Consider the following 20,385-nt stretch of genomic DNA (forward strand, 5'->3'; position numbering starts at 1 on the left):
GTTCTAAAATCGATAAGTTCTTAGATACATCGGGTGTACCAACTCATCATCCACATCAGCCAACGATAAACCTCCTTTTCTATCCTAAGAACATGTCAATTCGATTTTTTTCATTGGCTAGGGTGTACGATAACGCGATACAATCAAATTAAGCATAACCTAACAAGTTCCAAGACTAAACATACATAAATTCAACAACATATCAAATCAATTAGCGACAATTCCAAAATTACGATTTCGATATCGAAACAAACCTGATGAAAATCACCGGACCCGGAACCGGCAGAACTACCGGAAGTATTGCTAACCCTAACAGGAACATTATCAAGAATACGACGAAGTTTAACTTCCAAATCTTCCAAATCTTCCTTTTCTTCCTTAAACAAAGGGCGCGTGTACTCCACCAGCGCATTCGACGACGCGCCGCCGCCTCCTGGTGGTTTTGGCGGCAGTGCTGGCGTCATCGCCGTCGACGAAGGTTTGTCGTTTACTGCGACTATTTATAGGTCTCCTCCCATTACTGCCCTCGCTTGTCCTGTAGACATGGCGGAAGGATTTATCGATTAATTGGGGGGTAAAATTAGGGTTTTGGTGTGGGATTGTGGAAATAATTTTAATTGGGATTGAAGGGATTGATTTTTAGGATGTTCGAAGTGTTGATTGATTTGGGGATGGATTTGGCGAATTCGAAACCCTAGTCGTATAATAGCGATTGGCTAGCTGCTCGATGATTTGGACTCTGCTCCTGAGTAAAATTATTGTGTAACGTTTTATGGGTACAACCGTACAATATAGGGGCGAAACTGCAAAAGCCCCAAATAAAAAAAACTAAACTTGATGAAAAATAATGCGCGGAATAGCTATTTCAAGGATGTCTTTCAACCCGATCCCTAGCTCAATCCCTCTCTTAATTTCGGCTTCCATGATATCAATGGCCTTGATAGACACCTTTCCTTGCAACAAGGAAAAGACATGATCTCCAATTCGCGGCCTACTTCTCGATTGTTCTAGCTCATATCTAATTTTGGAGTGTTGAGATTCAAGCATTGAATGAATACAAGACTACATAGTATCAAGGTTTAGGTTAGCACTTTTCAACCAAGCCTTCAAAAGTGAATGAGTGGACTCAACCCGGGAAGTGGCCGTGTTTCTAAGATGGAAGTATCGGTATGTATAGCATAAGACCCACTTCTTCGTGTATTAACCTTATGTTTTCGCCGCATAAGTCAGGATCTCTTCCACATGTTACTAAAAGCTTCCCAACCCCTCTGAAACTCGTCCACGGTAGTTGCATCGATCACTAGGTTCCACCCACTTTTTGGATTGATCATTATAATATTTTTGTACCACATCGTAGAAACATCTGGGAGTGTTTTTTCTCGATAGCACGGTTCAAGTGCCAACAACACAAAAGGTGAGGAGTTCGAGGATAAACGGATTCAAGAGCGGCGATCAACCCCAACTCCCGATCAGTGACAAAGGTTGAAACAGATGCACCCGTACACTCGAGGAGCTCCCTTAATCTCTCGAACATCCACGCGTCATCTGTTTCCGACTCGGAAGGAAGCACCACACTAGAAATTAAGAAAGAAGAACCACACGGTGTGACACCAACAAGTTTAACGAGTGCAACATTGTAAACGTTCGTCTTGTAGATCGTATCAATGAGTACGATATGGGGATAAGCACGGAATAACTTTACCGCTTTCGGATGAGACATGAAAACATCACTGAACTCCTTTGTCTCGGGATTTGTCTTGTGTCATTCCACATATTTCGCATATACAGCTAGAACAAACATTTGTCGAGCGGCATTCTGTGTCCCTCTGATTTCTCGCCGAACCTTATTTGTCTCGCTATATATTTGGGTGCTTGTACGTTGGGGTTTATTGGGGGTTCTTTGATGAAGACCGTTTTTTTATATCTCTCGGGGGAATCGACGCCCGGTCTTGTTGCTTCACGTACTCTTTCTCGCCTGCATCCAAACCCGCAAAATGCATATCCCCATCTTTGTAGTTTCCTAGACGGTGGTTGTGATATCCACCGCTCTCGGAAGTCAATATGTTCAAAACTATCAACTCTTTACCATCTACATTGATCATTAACCCTATTCTGCACGGCTCGAACCCGGAACATACACTCACAATTAGGTGTCCCTTCTTCTTAGGCTTGTCGGGAAAGTCGGGCTCGTCGAGATCAATCCTCTTTCTGGTTCGCCCGTACCTTGAACAATGAAAGTATGACCCCAACAAGTCGGGTTGTTTACGATTCTTGAACCCATTTGATGCTTTCACGAAGCAAACTCGTTATCAAAAGCTATCTTTTGTGCCCAGTCAAAGACGTTATCCCGACTTGCAAAGCTTGTATATATCCGTCACAAATAAATGGTTGTAATTAACACCGTCACCACCAAATTCCTCAAGTGAATCTTCTTAACACGCAAATTTAACAATGATTAGGTGCTAAAATACGTAAAAGAGAAATGAATAAAATAAGAGTAAAAATTACTAAAAATAGAAAGGGGAACATTAGTTGAATAATCCGTTTCGGAAAAGAGGGAACATTATAGTGACCGGGAGGGAGTATGTTGATAAAACTTATGTTAAATAGAAAAAATAAATAATTTTTAGACTGTAAATTGGATGGTTGACTTGGAAGATGCTCTAATAAGTAACATTGAATCAGTTAGCATAAAGGAATATAACTGAATAAGGCTAAACTAAACTGAATTGAACTAAGCTGAAATGATCTGAAATTAAGTCAAAAGAACAAGGCCTTAGTTTTAGTTTCAGTTCAATTCAAGTAGGAAGTATTACGATTAGTCACCTTAATAGCTTTGTATTAATTGAGGTAGGGTTCGGATCGAGTTAGATTAAGATCAACTCAAGAGATAAGTAGGGTTTCGGTTCATAATTTTCTAGTTTGGGTATTTTTTATAGGTGTGATTCAGGTCATTTCATAATAGGTTTTTTTTTTTTTCAAAGGGAGTCATAACTCATAAGGACAAATTTGATGTTAACAAGATTTGGAACCAGTCATGATTCATGAGCACTACATTCTCACAACTTTACAAGCTACTCAGCTTATATCAGAGGTCCTATTTTTTTCAAGTCTTTCAAAGTCATCCACTGGATCAGTTAGTCTTGTTGAAGACGGGTCGAAGCAAGTGACGGGTAATGCCACTCACAAAACGGATAGGGGGACAAGGTGGGGGCACCCCCATGTGCTTCCCTCTCTCCTCTATTTGGGTCATTTGTGAGAGAAAATGGTATCCGGATACGTGCCGTCACAAATGAGATTTTATGCCACTGGATAAGACGGAGAATGAGTGTGAATTTTGTCTCTTATTTTTTCCGTCTTTCATCTGGTGTCGTACCACCAAAAATAAGACGGAGAATTCACTTTTGGTCATAATATGTGTATTTTTTTTGTTCTTGTTCTCTATTCATCGTTGACTCATTGTATAGGTGACGGAGCTGAAAGATGGGGTGTGTGTTGGAATTACCATGAACCACTCCATTGGCGATGGTAGCTCATTTATACATTTTGTGAATTCCTTGTCTGAGATATGTCGCTCCCTAATTGACCAAGAACAGACTATACCGCTATCTCTCATGCCAATATTCAAGCCCTTCCTTCCCCAAGGATGTAACCTACTCCAAAAACTACCTTACCTTGAACCAAACGAGTTTATAAGTCGAATTGGTAATGACCCTCGACTCAAAATAAAAATATTCCATTTCATGGAATTTGCATCTATAAGGAACAAAAATGTTCGTAATCATATTGACAGTTGCTCGGGTTAGACTAAGCGGTCTTACAAAATTTGAGGAGCAATAGATGACATTTTCGGTTGCTGGTGTGCGGTAAACCAGTCTTTGGCAAAAATCGAATACTCGTTAAAAAAATGCTTTAGTTCTTGTTATTTGGAGATGAAATTTAATAGGGTAACTTTTGAGGCGACCTCAGACATGAGGTAGAAAACCAGGAGAAACAAAAACATGACCCTATAATACCTGTGTGCCACATCTTTTTATATGATAAGGGAACTCGCGGTCCGAATTTAGTGCATTACAATAGAGAGAGGGAAAAAGGGATTCGAACCTGGAACCTCCGTCTTAATCACTAGACTAAGACATTGTTACTTGTTAGTATGTAGTATGTCAATGTAGAATTATAGCCAATGACTTTCTAGTTTACTGGAAATAATTATGGGCTCGATCATATCTTATATTTTGTCGACTCCTCTTATTATCTCGTTAGATGCGAATGTATATTGCCATATTGGCGTATATAAATATTTCTTTTGTATAACAAGGGGATCCATAACCGCTAGCTTTGACGGGCACTGAATTATAAACCTCCAAATATACACGATAGCATATAATTTATCAAACTCAAATAGTCAAATCATAGCTTAGATTAAGATGACTTTTAGTACTTGGAATCACGTAGCGAACACAATTTTAGTGTTTTTTGAAATTCCATCAAGTTGTAAGTAAACCGACCACGGCAAATTAAAATGGGTCATTATCGTGATCATTGTACAACCACCAACGTATAGGTTGGTATTAACTGTATTATTATTATTTGCGTCTAAACTGTCCAAGTTATGCCATGCACGTTCCATATGATATGCACCATTCATACGTCGTCTATAGTTTTCTGTAATCATTTTTAATTCATTTATTATAACTAGTGTAGATCCCGCGCAAATGCGCGGTAAATATAGGCCTTTTAATTTTTAATGTATTAGTTATAGATTTTAGATTTATATCTCACGAATTTTTATAAAAAATAACTAATATTAAAATTAATCAAAAGAATTGAATAATTACATGAATTGTGTTTATTATAAAATTATTTTAACTACATCAAATTTAAAAAAAAAAAACAAATCGTCACGAAGTTAATAATAGGAGATATAGTTTCTATGTATATATTATTTTAAATGGAAAATTAGTTTAATAAATGAAAATCTAATTTGTTTCCATATATAAGTTTGAGCACTATACTTTTAAAATTTTCACCTCATTAATATTTATCAGTTCACTCCATTGTATTTTGATACTCCCTCTTATTCTGGATAATAGTCTTATTGTGGGCTCGGCACGGAGATTAAGGAAAGAAGTTAAATAATGTAAAGTATTGTGGTGGAGTGATGTAATTATAGAGAGAGAAAAAAAAAAGTATTGTGGGGTATTATTATGAGTGGAGTGATTAAAATAAGTATTGTTTTGGGTTGAGATGGGTATTGTTGTGGGGTTGAAATGATTAAAATAAGTATAAAAATTTACCAAAAATAGACAATGGGACATTATTGTGAATAGACGGAAATTAACAATGAGACACTTATGTAGAATAGGAGGGAGTATGAAACAAAAAAATTGAAATGAAAAACTAATAAAAAGTTTTATTTAAGTTGTGAATTTCTTTTAGTGAATGTTTTTTTTGTCACGAATCTAATAGTGAGTATGTGTCAAGTTATTCTCTACAGTAATAATTATTGCATTATTGGAAAATTTAGCAACTTATATTTTATAATTTAATATCAATTTTATTTTATTTTAATGAAAAAAACATAATTATGAATTTATTTAAAAAATTAGAGTTTATTTATAAGAATATATTTATTCAAATGATAGTAATGTAATGAAAGAAATTTTCATTTATTACCTTATTTAGATAGATGCTTTTTGGAGGGAAAACTAAGAGAATTTTTATTCTCTTAGTAGTAGGGGGGATCTTTGGTAGATGGTGTAACTTATTATTATTTGTGAAACTTTTAAAGATATAGTACAAATACAATGAAAGGACTCGATCAAACGTACTTCTATTTTATGAAAATGATTAGCAACATCTAACTCGATCATACTACGACTTTGGAATGACTTATTATCGGGGTTTGCCAGCTGAGCTAGGTTGCGATTAAAAAAATTGTAGCGAAATTTTTCATAAAATTGTCTAATACAAGACTAACTGGCTATATAGAAGTACGCTTAGTTTGCAATTTGTTTTTACGAGGATCGTATAGAAAACTGATCGAGCTTGCAATGCCACAAGTGAACGTAACCTTCGGATTCCAATCAACTTTTAAATTGATTTTGGCCTAAAAATGGGACAAATTAAACCCTCTTCATGCATACATGAAAAAATGCCGATTATCAATTGGTTTCGTTTAAAATCGTTTACATAAGTGATTATTGTAAAATATCTCCTTACAACAACAATAACAACAACAATATTACAGCCTTAATCCCAACATGATTTAGGGTCGGCTGACATGAATCATCCTGTAGAACTGTCCATAGATGATTGCACACTTGAAAATGCGGAAATATAGAAAAGGAAAAGTGCAAAGCAAAAGGGAAATTAAACATGATACAAAAGTCAAGGTAAATTTATAGATTTTAAAATCGACTTCGAATTTCTTTATAATATTATACGATAAGTTAGCGGGTCTTACGGTCACAATTTTTATTATGTTATACAAAATATTATAATCAAACATGTTGGGAGTATATTACCGTTATGTTGACCGAGTTTCATGCACGCCTAAAGCTTAACGCATACATACCGAACTATGTCGGCCTTTTAGCACTCGCCTTATTAGTAATATATATAAGATGATCAAACTCATTTCATAATCATCTCCCACATCAAAAACTATAAAACTTTTCAACAAAATATTACACACACCATTCCTTTCTAATTAGTTGAATTCTCCTTTCATCATCTACAATATCAATTCATATAATCACAAATTAAATCCGTCTCAATACAACCCTTCTATAAGTCGGTCACTATAATTAAAAAGTCTTTCATATTTCATAGAATCACAAAATACGTAAAAACCCATCTGCCATAGGTGGGTAACTGTCAACAAAACACGCCTTTATTAACATTTACCATGGTCCGCGCATTTCTAATCCATGCCACGGACCACTTCCAATCCGCGCCCTTATTAGCCCTAGGCCTCTTTATCTCAATATTCGCCCTAGTTGCACTTTGTGCAAAACGCGCGACTAATTCACCAAAAACCCCAACCAACGACCATAACAATTTATTCGACGTGAAAAACCCGAAAGACTCACCCATGAATAATACCAAGATGCCAAAATCGGCCTTGTCGACGCCTAAACGGTTATTGTCAACTTTAAGCAATATTAGCATAAAGAGTAACAAGAAAAATAAGGAAGATGATGAAATGATTGAAGAAGCTAAAGACACATTTGGTGAAGGTGGTTTATGGCAAAAGAATATATTAATGGGTGAAAAATGTCAACCACTTGAATATTCGGGTGTAATTTATTATGATAATAATGGTAATCGTACTGAAATTCCAAGATCTCCAAGGATTAGTAGTGTTGTTAATCATCAAGGGAGTTTTTCTGTTCCTATTTCGAGTCGTTCTAGCATTGATTTAAATTAGTGATGTCACTGTTTTAACCGCTGGGTTAAGACTTTTTCGGTAAAGTAATTGGTAAAATAGAGATTTTTTGGGATTTATTTTACTAAGTACATTTCTTATTTTTGTCTAAAAGAGTAGTTTTTGGAAACTATGAAATTGTAACATTTTGACGACCACATTGTAATTTTGGTACTTTTTTTTTTATTCCAGTAATTATAAGGTGAAAATGTCGATCTGATTTATTGAAGATGACCTAAATCGAAAATGTTATGCCAATCATACTTTTAACTTAACCACAGTGATACTTATGACCGGGGTTTGAAATCTGTCGATTAATTTTGTACATCCTCTGATCATTGTGTTTTTATATGAAAGAAGTTTTAAACAAACGTACAGAAATGAAATGAATTAAGTATTAATTAGTATGGGTGACATTAGTGCGTTTAATATTTCAATTGCAAATGAGCTTTGAACAAAGAAGCAGGTGCGAGCAGCAGGTTGACGACGACTCAAGTATAACAGTACTCGTGCAGTCGTGCTCACGCCCAAAAATGACCCGATTTGTGTCTGTGAACTATAGTTAGTTAATAGACTACTATAGTTAGTTACATGATTGTTATGAGTTAGTTATGCTCATATATAGTCAAGTACTCAATGTAACAGAATATACTTTACTACAATAATCATAATAATTCATTCATTCTCTCTCTAATCTCTCTCTATAACAAACTAATTCATTATAACAAACTTCTATGAGCTTACTACTATGTTCATCAATGGAGGGATCCTAGTATCACATAGTATCAGTCACAGGGTTACGATTCTGGGTTACTGATCATCCTTTATTCAAGTTTCTATCTTCTTTGTTCACGTTTTCGCACTAATTAGGGAATCCTTTCATTGTTGTGAGTTTCGTTCTCCATTTTTATTACGATCTTTTGCTTCGTTTTCTTCTATTCTCACATCAAAATCTTTACAATTTTACTATCAATATGCCTGATGATACTTCATCTAGTGCTGCCTCTCCTTATGAAATCTTTGATGATCCATTATATGTCACAAACACTGATCAACCATCTAATACATTAGTCTCTGTCAAGTTTAATGGCAATAATTTCATGAATTGGAAGAGAAAAGCTCTTCTTGCTTTAATTGCTAAAAATAAGGATGGATTTGTGGATGGATCGTTTAAAATGCCTACTGTTGGTGACAAATCGCGTAATCAGTGGGTTAGATGTGATATTCTTGTTATGAGGTGGATAAAGAACTCTATTAAGCCTGTTATTGCTGCAACTTTTCAATATGCAACTAGTTCTAAGGAGCTTTGGTCAGAAATGATATAACGATATGGCCAGACAAATGTTGTTGAGATTTATCAGTATAAGAAAGAATTAGGCAAGATTTCTCAAGAAAACAGTAGTTTGATTGAATATTAAAGTAAAATGAAGCATACTTGGGATTACATTGATTCTTTAGATCTTATTCCTTATTGTACTTGTGGTGCCATGGATAGATAGGTGTGCTTGTCAGCTGCTGAAGAGGTTCTTGATGGGGCTTAATAATGGTTATGAGACTGTCAAGACTACAGTTCTTACTATGAAGCCATTGCCACCACTGAACAAAGCACTGGGACTTTTACAGAAGATTGAGAGACAAAAACAGTTGACTGAGACTAATGTTATTCTTACTGAGGCTGCTGCATATGCGGCTGGCAGGACCACAGATGCCCAGCAAGGGGATTGGAAGCGGCGGAAACAGGAAGCTCCTGTTGTTGAGAGAAAGTTCTATACTCATTGTAAAAGAGGAGGTCATAATGTTGAGTCTTGCTTCCATCTTCAGACTTGTGAAAGTTGTGGTAAGAAAGGTCATATTGCTGCTCATTGTTACCTGAAGCCAAAGTTTGCAGATCAGCAAAGATCTACAACAAATAAGCATTACAAGGGGAAGAACAATTTCAGTCGGGGGTATATCCAATGTATATCAGAGGGGAGTTAACAATGCTGATGTTGTTTCTTCTGATAATCCTCTTGATATTGTGAATGCAGATGCTACACAGGCTGATCAAAGAATGGTCATTGATAAAAGTGTGATGGATGGTGTAACACCCCGGTTTATAAAAGAAGTCCTCGTCAAGACATTCTCTAATAAAACGGACTGTTACCATCTCGGTTTCCCGAGGTAGTGAATAACAAATTAAACTCCAAGGCAATTATATAATATTTAACTTAATTATTACAAACCTCTCTTCAACTCGATTACAAGAACTGACATAAATAAAAGTGAAAGTCTTCTAGGTGATGATCTAGCCACTAAGTCGTCTGATCCAATGTCTCACGCCCATCAAGCTCCCGTCCTATCTCTTAAACCTGTCAAGTCTGCTCCCCATAAAACGGATCATCACAGGTGTTCACGAATACACAGGGTCAACCACGAGGTTGAGTAGGGAAAACATAATAAGTACGGCAACAAAATGCATAACTTTGTTTCCGATTCGTCACATACTCCACCTCTCCATATCACAGACCCTGAATAACTTCCACACCATATCAATAACTCCCACACCGTATCAATAACTTCCACACCATATCAATAACTTCCACACCATGTCACAGACCCTGAATATCACAGACCCTGAATAATCTCGGTACCATATCACAAGACCCTGAATAATCTCCACACCATATCACAAGACCCTGAATAATCTCCACACCATATCACAAGACCCTGAATAATCTCCGCACCATATCACAAGACCCTGAATAATCTCGGTACCATATCACAAGACCCTGAATAATCTCCCCACTATGTCACCCAACATCCTCCAACTCCAATGCATATGAATGCTCAAAAGAATTTGATGCAACACGTTATATAAATCAATTAAATGATAAATCATAAAATCATGCCAGTTATCCGATATTGTACTATCATACTCAATATGATCAATTCAGTCAATCACCTTTCCGAATATAAATGATAACGTAGATCAACCACGAATCCAACCAACACAATCCAACAACAACGATATTAGGACAAGTGTATTTCCCCTACCTCAAGTGCCAGCAATTCCGATTAAGCAGTTAAGCCGTCCAGAAATAAAGCAATGAATTGGATTATCGATCCATCACGAATCCGCCACCTAAAACAATTATAATATTTATAATTACTAACTACTAAATATGGAGATCTCTCAAAATAGAGGCTTCCCGAAATACAATCCCGACACCAACTTATTCCCAATTGATAGTTAAAATAACCCGATTAGTATTTGACCCAACTTCCCAAAAATAGAAAGTTAATAAAGTATAATTTCTCAAATGGAAACTTTCCCGATATAGTAACTTTTCTCGTTTAACAAACCCAACTCAAAAACCCGTCTTTAATTAATTAATCATTATTAATTATTATTTTATGTTAAATAACTCGGAACTCAACCAAAACGATAATTAGAGGATTAAACGAATTATCCGGTTAAGAAGTACTCGAATCAAACTTTAAACAACTCAAACATCCCGACTCAATCCCGTCTCTAATTAATTTAATCAACTCGGGAATTAAATTAACAACATTATTCAATGACACGTGAATTTCATTAATTAATTAAGAGTACGGCCCGCTAATGTATTATAATGATTAAACTATGAAAACCCGTCTTTTAATTATTTTAATGCACTCGGGAGTTAAATAAATTAATTATTTAATAACACGGGAATTATATTAATTAATTAAAAGTACGACCAAATACGAATTAACAATTAAACTACGAAAAACCTGCTTTGAAAACAAAACCACTCGGTAACAACACGTCCCCTTCACAACGCAAACACACCTTCAAACACACCGCCGCACCACCGTGACAACCACCGTCCGTGGTCCCCACTCTGCCCCAGCCACCAACGGCCACCCCCATCGGGGTCGACTGCCGCCGGCGGTCCCAACCACGGCCATCACTTGACCTGGTTCACCACCATGCCTCCCCAAACACCCATCTTCTCAACGCAGCACCACCGCAACCAAAAGCTACCCACTGCCCAAACAACCCCCAGTCTACTCGCCGCCAACCCGTGCACCTAGACACCACAGTCCCACCTTGTCGACCTCCCCCTAGTCGACGGTGGCACCACCCCTAAGCTACCCATCTAAACTCACCTGAAAACCCGTGTTAAACCCATGTGTCTACCCCCCCGTCGATCGCCAAAATACCGCCACCATCACCACCTACAACCACCCCGACCACCACCAATACCCTCTACCCCGACCACCCATCTCCTTACCCCATCAACCACCACTACCCTCGCCTCAATAAGCCATAAAACAAAGCCCAAAAACCGACAAAACAATTAAAACAGAGAAGTGGTTGCGTCCTTACCTTTTTCCGCCGCTAACACCACCACAGAGAGCCACCCACGGCCATCGACAAAAGTCCCTAGCTCTTCCTTGCTTTGCGGTTGACACCCACGGCCATTCTCTCTCCCTCTCTATGCATGAAATCTGGTGTTTTGGTCTTGGTGAAGGAGGGAGACGGGATGAGGGAGATAGAAGAACAATGAAGTATGGTTTGTATGGGTGTTTGAAGTAGGCGTGGAGTATGGCGTGGGAATTGATGTGAACAAGGGAGTATGGGTAGTATAGGGTTCATAAAATAATCAAGCATGCCTATTTCTTGTCTCATGGTCCGATGTTTAATTATTTAGTTTACCTTTCGAATCCTTATAAACCCGTCTTAATTAACTTAGCTCGATAACTTAACATAATTCCCGACTAACAATTAACCCGACATAATTAGTAATATAAAATGTGTAATAATTAATATATAATAGTATCCGTTCAATATTATCCATTTAATTTATTATACAAAATCCATTTAATTATTATATAAAATACGGGGTATTACAGTCTTCCCCCCTTAAAATGAACTTCGTCCCGAAGTTCGCTCCCTTACCCAAACCTCAGAAGGGTATTGCATAACGTACTTACAAACGTCACGCATTTCTAACACTGTTAACACACGCTTTTGGCACATCAATTAAACATAACGAAAACGAAATGTTACATTCTGCCCTCCTAAAGAATAAACTTCGTCCCGAAGTTTTAGCTCTTCTTTACTTAACCCAATTAACTACGACTAATAACTACCGGCGAACATAACTGTATAACAATTAAATCCTCATCTGAGAACACCATCATCTTTTCATCTCAATTCCGATCTCAAACTTAGCATAAACTCATTAACCATGGTCGCACTGGACCGCAAACATATCTCCCGTAATCATCACTCGGCTCATAGGCCACTCATAACTCATTACCAGCAGTTTAATCACACTCTCCTTTTACACATCAATTAACTAACAGAAGTAGTAACAAAACATATAGAACTCATTTGCATACGTACCCCACAACTAAACGTCAACTTGGTCAACTATAACCTACAAACAAGTGCAATTTAAGCATCAAGATTTTACAATCCTCCCCAACTAGAAACATGGTTACGTCCTCGTAACCTTCATAACAATGCCCTCAAATTACTGCTAACAACTTAAAAATGATAAAAGGTTCTCTACTTTCGCTTAAGTTAACTAGTCCTTACCAAGAACAATCTATATGCAAGCTCTCTCAAGGAAGCTACCGTTACCCGTACAAATCATTAGTAATCATTCGTCTCACCAATCCTTGTAATCTCCTACTTTAGAAACCCCGGGGAATCCATCAACATGCGAAAAGAATTATGGTCAACACTTTGATAACTCGATTTATGAAAAATTATAACATAATAGGTCCAATCTGACTTTCCTTTGCTTAATTGTACGGATTTAGGTCAAGACACAGAATCACCAATAGAAATGAAGACAACCAGTTTCGCAGTACTTATCGTGTCAGAAATATTTTCAATTCTTTTAACAAAGGGTTTAGGAATTATTCACGAATGACGAATGCGCCCTGATTGAAAAATTCTACAAACATATTGGTCGAGTCAAACAAGCGAGTAACCTCGATATTGGGAAATTAACATACAAGACTATCATGCATAAAATTTCGTTATTGGTATTAAATATGTTTAACTGCACCCAACACAATGACATGCAAGGTTAATGTATTTATCGACACCAATTTTTTTACCATTATTCGTTACCTGTCATGCTAATATCAACTTACCATGTTAACACGTAACTCATTTAAATCACCAAATCACATTTCCCGTTTCGACATTCGTAACCAACCACAAACTACCAATTCGCTACATGGACGAACAACATGACTAACTTGACCCACCACTTGTGACTCCGTTCTACTTTCATTACTCCAGACTTAGCAACGATCATGAAACCATTCGACCAGACACTTGCTGGAACTCTCTTTCCGAATTTATACTTACATGACAAAGTTTAACTTCATTTTCAAAACCTTTACTTTCATATTGGACGGTGATCAAATTCTTAATATTCTTCGTATAACATAGCCGTCTATAGAATTCCTTTACAACTTACTACGAGACTCAAACTCAGGTAGCTTAATTCAATTCCTTCCAACAAAACAAGCTTGGGCGTCGACTCATATATTATAATCTTACAGACTCCGCTTATTCATTTCAGCCCTATCTTTACTAATGAACGACTATTACCTCAATCATCAGGATTTTAGTTGCACTTCTTTACTCAGTTATATTCACGACTCAATTAAGCGTAACTATAACAACTATCATTTAAACCAATGTGTGTCATGTGAATCAAAAAAAAGTTATCCCATTATAGTATTGCCAACCTAGTTATCATGAACAATCTTTATTAGAATATAATTAATAGTGATGACTCCAGAATCTAGATATACCAATCGTCGTATTATATCAACAATTTCCTTTATATCATACTCCTACAATTGCAAGAACCTCTTTAGCATTTAATGACGATCATTTCCAATACGAAATAACACACTGTTTATTATCGCGTCACAGGTTTAGGTTCAATTGAAATCATTTATTGCGATGAAGATAATAATTATAATTATGGGCGCACAACTCATATGGAAGACTTTAGAACTCAGATGACACCCTACACGTGTGATCATTTAGACACAATCATTATTACCATCCCTGTGTAAACTTTTACACATAATTATTGTAATTATTCATGTGAGTATATTAGCACAATTAAATTACTTTTAATACCATCAACTTTACCAAATTATTTTAATATCATCAACTTTACCAAGATATGACAACATAGTTTTATATTTATATGTATCCGACCACCCTGCAATTATGATGAGCACTCAGAGGTATCACCACGTGTCAAATGTATATTAATATGTGTAAACAACTGGACTCGCATAAACATTTCACCCTCGATTACGAATCAATTTAAACTATTCAATTTCACTCATACTATCATGCCAACAATATTATCAACTAAACTTCAATTTTTATCACTGGTTGAGATACGTAACTATTGTACATGCCTGCTACTATCGTTATATAAAGACATTATAAATTCATATTATTAAAGCTCGTGAATTAATCAAACACTGTATGAAGACTCAACCTAGAACACACATTTTAAAAGTCACGATTCACGTTGTAATTTTCAAAGATTACTAATAAATAACTGTTCGATTAAAACTTGATTCATATTACTTTTACAAAACATGAAGAGTTAAAATCACAGGGAAAAGAATTAGGTTGAAAGCACAAGAATTCCATTTTAAAAGGAATTTTGTAATTCAATTGGTCAAGACAAGCATGTGACAATGATTGGTCTGAAACTTGGGTCAGTTTGCAAAATTCATTATTTAATATTGAGACATCAAGATTTTTCGTGGCTTATCAATTTGAAAACGCATGCGACTCTTTTGATCGGTGGAGTTGAAATTATGCAAATTATTAATACAATTTAAATGAGAATTTTATAAATCGTTGGTCAAACATCACCGCACGGGAACTTCCTTACCATAGTTCACTTAAAGTATTTATTACTCCTAATCCGTATATCATATAAGCATGAAACTATTGTCAAATGAACACTAACTCACGAGGCTATCTCTCATAAAATTTTTTATCCTTAGACAATGAACGAAAAGGAAATGGCAGTAACGTCAATTAAAGAGTAACATCAACCAACACAAGTTTCATCACTAAGTCTTTCATTTCCTATGTCCCAATTCTTACAACTACACTATCGCTACTAACCCATACCAACTTAGATCTCACACTGTATTTACGTAAATATGTACCCCATAGAATCCCTTCGCATCTCGATCTATTCCGTATATCTACTCACGATTGCTATGACTATAAACATGCAATTCAAATAGTGTTTCTAATTACTATCACAATACTATACTAACATGGCTTTGGGATCACATAACCGCATATTACTTAGTCATAGTGGTACTATCAGCACATCATTCAACATCCACCTAGGTAATTATCATCGACTTGCAATTATTTTCATGCTCACGACTAGCACAACACTTCATTGATTATTAACCTGAACTCGAAAATTTATTTCTCATTTCCACGACATTACATGATCACGCCATCATTCATACCAAATACTTACCGTAGCGTTGTCCTGCGGAATGGTTAGAATATATGGGTTCAAAGTTTATATCAACTCGATTATGCAATAATCAATGCACCAATCAATTATCACTTAGGCAACGATATATGCATTTCAGGTTCAATCCTTAGGCAACTTTTCTACCCTTTCTCTCGTATACCCTCAGGGTTTTCCGAGTCAAACTGAGAGGGCCACTGGTTCGGTGTGAGGGGGCCCCTAACTCAAACCTTACCTCAGTGTGCTCCTAACAGTTCTATCCCGGTGTTCATTTTAATTAGACACATCCTAGGTTCATTGGGTTCATTGGTTTAGGCCACGAGGATCGTTCGCTCGATACCACTTTGTAACACCCCGGTTTATAAAAGAAGTCCTCGTCAAGACATTCTCTAATAAAACGGACTGTTACCATCTCGGTTTCCCGAGGTAGTGAATAACAAATTAAACTCCAAGGCAATTATATAATATTTAACTTAATTATTACAAACCTCTCTTCAACTCGATTACAAGAACTGACATAAATAAAAGTGAAAGTCTTCTAGGTGATGATCTAGCCACTAAGTCGTCTGATCCAATGTCTCACGCCCATCAAGCTCCCGTCCTATCTCTTAAACTCGTCAAGTCTCGCTCCCCATAAAACGGATCATCACAGGTGTTCACGAATACACAGGGTCAACCACGAGGTTGAGTAGGGAAAACATAATAAGTACGGCAACAAAATGCATAACTTTGTTTCCGATTCGTCACATACTCCACCTCTCCATATCACAGACCCTGAATAACTTCCACACCATATCAATAACTCCCACACCGTATCAATAACTTCCACACCATATCAATAACTTCCACACCATGTCACAGACCCTGAATATCACAGACCCTGAATATCACAGACCCTGAATAATCTCGGTACCATATCACAAGACCCTGAATAATCTCCACACCATATCACAAGACCCTGAATAATCTCCACACCATATCACAAGACCCTGAATAATCTCCGCACCATATCACAAGACCCTGAATAATCTCGGTACCATATCACAAGACCCTGAATAATCTCCCCACTATGTCACCCAACATCCTCCAACTCCAATGCATATGAATGCTCAAAAGAATTTGATGCAACACGTTATATAAATCAATTAAATGATAAATCATAAAATCATGCCAGTTATCCGATATTGTACTATCATACTCAATATGATCAATTCAGTCAATCACCTTTCCGAATATAAATGATAACGTAGATCAACCACGAATCCAACCAACACAATCCAACAACAACGATATTAGGACAAGTGTATTTCCCCTACCTCAAGTGCCAGCAATTCCGATTAAGCAGTTAAGCCGTCCAGAAATAAAGCAATGAATTGGATTATCGATCCATCACGAATCCGCCACCTAAAACAATTATAATATTTATAATTACTAACTACTAAATATGGAGATCTCTCAAAATAGAGGCTTCCCGAAATACAATCCCGACACCAACTTATTCCCAATTGATAGTTAAAATAACCCGATTAGTATTTGACCCAACTTCCCAAAAATAGAAAGTTAATAAAGTATAATTTCTCAAATGGAAACTTTCCCGATATAGTAACTTTTCTCGTTTAACAAACCCAACTCAAAAACCCGTCTTTAATTAATTAATCATTATTAATTATTATTTTATGTTAAATAACTCGGAACTCAACCAAAACGATAATTAGAGGATTAAACGAATTATCCGGTTAAGAAGTACTCGAATCAAACTTTAAACAACTCAAACATCCCGACTCAATCCCGTCTCTAATTAATTTAATCAACTCGGGAATTAAATTAACAACATTATTCAATGACACGTGAATTTCATTAATTAATTAAGAGTACGGCCCGCTAATGTATTATAATGATTAAACTATGAAAACCCGTCTTTTAATTATTTTAATGCACTCGGGAGTTAAATAAATTAATTATTTAATAACACGGGAATTATATTAATTAATTAAAAGTACGACCAAATACGAATTAACAATTAAACTACGAAAAACCTGCTTTGAAAACAAAACCACTCGGTAACAACACGTCCCCTTCACAACGCAAACACACCTTCAAACACCGCCTGCACCACCGTGACAACCACCGTCCGTGGTCCCCACTCTGCCCCAGCCACCAACGGCCACCCCCATCGGGGTCGACTGCCGCCGGCGGTCCCAACCCTGGCCATCACTTGACCTGGTTCACCACCATGCCTCCCCAAACACCCATCTTCTCAACGCAGCACCACCGCAACCAAAAGCTACCCACTGCCCAAACAACCCCCAGTCTACTCGCCGCCAACCCGTGCACCTAGACACCACAGTCCCACCTTGTCGACCTCCCCCTAGTCGACGGTGGCACCACCCCTAAGCTACCCATCTAAACTCACCTGAAAACCCGTGTTAAACCCATGTGTCTACCCCCTGTCGATGCTGCCAAAATACCGCCACCATCACCACCTACAACCACCCTGACCACCACCAATACCCTCTACCCTGACCACCCATCTCCCTTACCCCATCAACCACCACTACCCTCGCCTCAATAAGCCATAAAACAAAGCCCAAAAACCGACAAAACAATTAAAACAGAGAAGTGGTTGCGTCCTTACCTTTTTCCGCCGCTAACACCACCACCAGAGCCACCCACGGCCATCGACAAAAGTCCCTAGCTCTTCCTTGCTTTGCGGTTGACACCCACGGCCATTCTCTCTCCCTCTCTATGCATGAAATCTGGTGTTTTGGTCTTGGTGAAGGAGGGAGACGGGATGAGGGAGATAGAAGAACAATGAAGTATGGTTTGTATGGGTGTTTGAAGTAGGCGTGGAGTATGGCGTGGGAATTGATGTGAACAAGGGAGTATGGGTAGTATAGGGTTCATAAAATAATCAAGCATGCCTATTTCTTGTCTCATGGTCCGATGTTTAATTATTTAGTTTACCTTTCGAATCCTTATAAACCCGTCTTAATTAACTTAGCTCGATAACTTAACATAATTCCCGACTAACAATTAACCCGACATAATTAGTAATATAAAATGTGTAATAATTAATATATAATAGTATCCGTTCAATATTATCCATTTAATTTATTATACAAAATCCATTTAATTATTATATAAAATACGGGGTATTACAGATGGGATAATGGAAAATGTCAGACAACAAGTGCTTAAAGCTATGACAGACTATTCTGCACCTGGTTCATCCTCTGTGCATTTTGCAGGTACAGATTTAATTATATTCTGAAGCTACATTTTCTGTAGCACAGACCTATGATCAGTTATCTTGGACAGTTGATACAGGGGCGTCTGATCATATGACTTCAAGAGTTGACTTGCTTCACAATGTCAGATTCCTAGTCAGACCTGTAATGGTAGGCTTGCCTGGTGGTACTATCAAGTTAGTACACAAAATAAGAGATATTATGCTGACCTCTTCTATACAATTGAAGGATGTTTTAGTTGTGCCGGATTTTAAGAGAAATCTGCTTTCGGTTAGTAAATTAATACAACATACTCCCATGATTGTGTTGTTTACATCTGAGTATTGTGCATTCCAGAACTTTATCAATAAAAGAGTCTTAGGATTAGTTAAGAAAAAAGAGATCTCTACTGGTTTGGGCCTGCTTTGAAGAATAAAGCTGCACATTCAAGCATCAAGGATACAAGAGCTTTGACAAATAAGGATTTTTTGTCTAGTTCAAATGCTTGTAATAAACTCTGGTAGTTTTGAAGTTTTTCATTCTAGACTTGGACATAGTTCCTATGACAAGATTAAACATGTAAAACCTTTATCAGTGGATGCAATAAATAAATTTTCATGTGAGACATGTCATTTGTCCAAGTTGCACATGCTTCCATTTCAAAGGAGTACATCTTATGCTTCAGGCTTGTTTGATTTGGTTCATCTAGATTTATGGGGCCTTATAAAACAAGTACTTTGTCAGGTGCTAAATATTTTCTTACTGTCCTAGATGATCATTCCAGGGTCACATAGATCTATATGTTTCAAAATAAGCATTAGGTTCCTGGCTTATTAAAAGCTTTTATTACCTATGTTGCAACACAGTTTGAGAAAAAGATTAAGATGTTCAGAAAGTGATAATGGTACAGAATTCTTTCAGGAATATTGTGCTAGTTTGTTGGCTGAGAATGGTATTCTATATCAGAGGAGTATTGCGGGAAGACCACAACAGAATGGTCGTGTGGAAAGGAAACACATGCATCTCATTGAGACAGCTAGGGCATTAAAGATTCATGCTAATTTGCCAAGTAAATTTTGGGGTGAATGTGTTTTGACTGCCACATATTTGATATATAAAATGCCTTCTTCTGTTCTAAATTGGAAGACTCCATTTGAGATACTGTTTGGATCCAAACCTAGTTATGAGGAGCTAAGAG

At 36.9% G+C, this 20,385-nt stretch overlaps 1 protein-coding gene across 1 annotated transcript; it reads left to right on the forward strand.

Moving 5' to 3' along the window:
* The first annotated feature begins 8,403 nt into the window (after positions 1-8,403).
* LOC141600216 (uncharacterized) lies at positions 8,404-9,472 on the forward strand. The gene is made up of 3 exons (XM_074420398.1): positions 8,404-8,738; positions 8,929-9,375; positions 9,457-9,472. Exons 1-3 carry the CDS (start codon positions 8,404-8,406, stop codon positions 9,470-9,472), a joined length of 798 nt encoding a protein of 265 aa, XP_074276499.1.
* Positions 9,473-20,385: the final 10,913 nt, after the last annotated feature.

The sequence above is a fragment of the Silene latifolia genome, chromosome 9 (genome assembly GCF_048544455.1).
Source record: "Silene latifolia isolate original U9 population chromosome 9, ASM4854445v1, whole genome shotgun sequence".
In the NCBI taxonomy this organism is placed as follows: Eukaryota; Viridiplantae; Streptophyta; class Magnoliopsida; order Caryophyllales; family Caryophyllaceae; genus Silene; species Silene latifolia.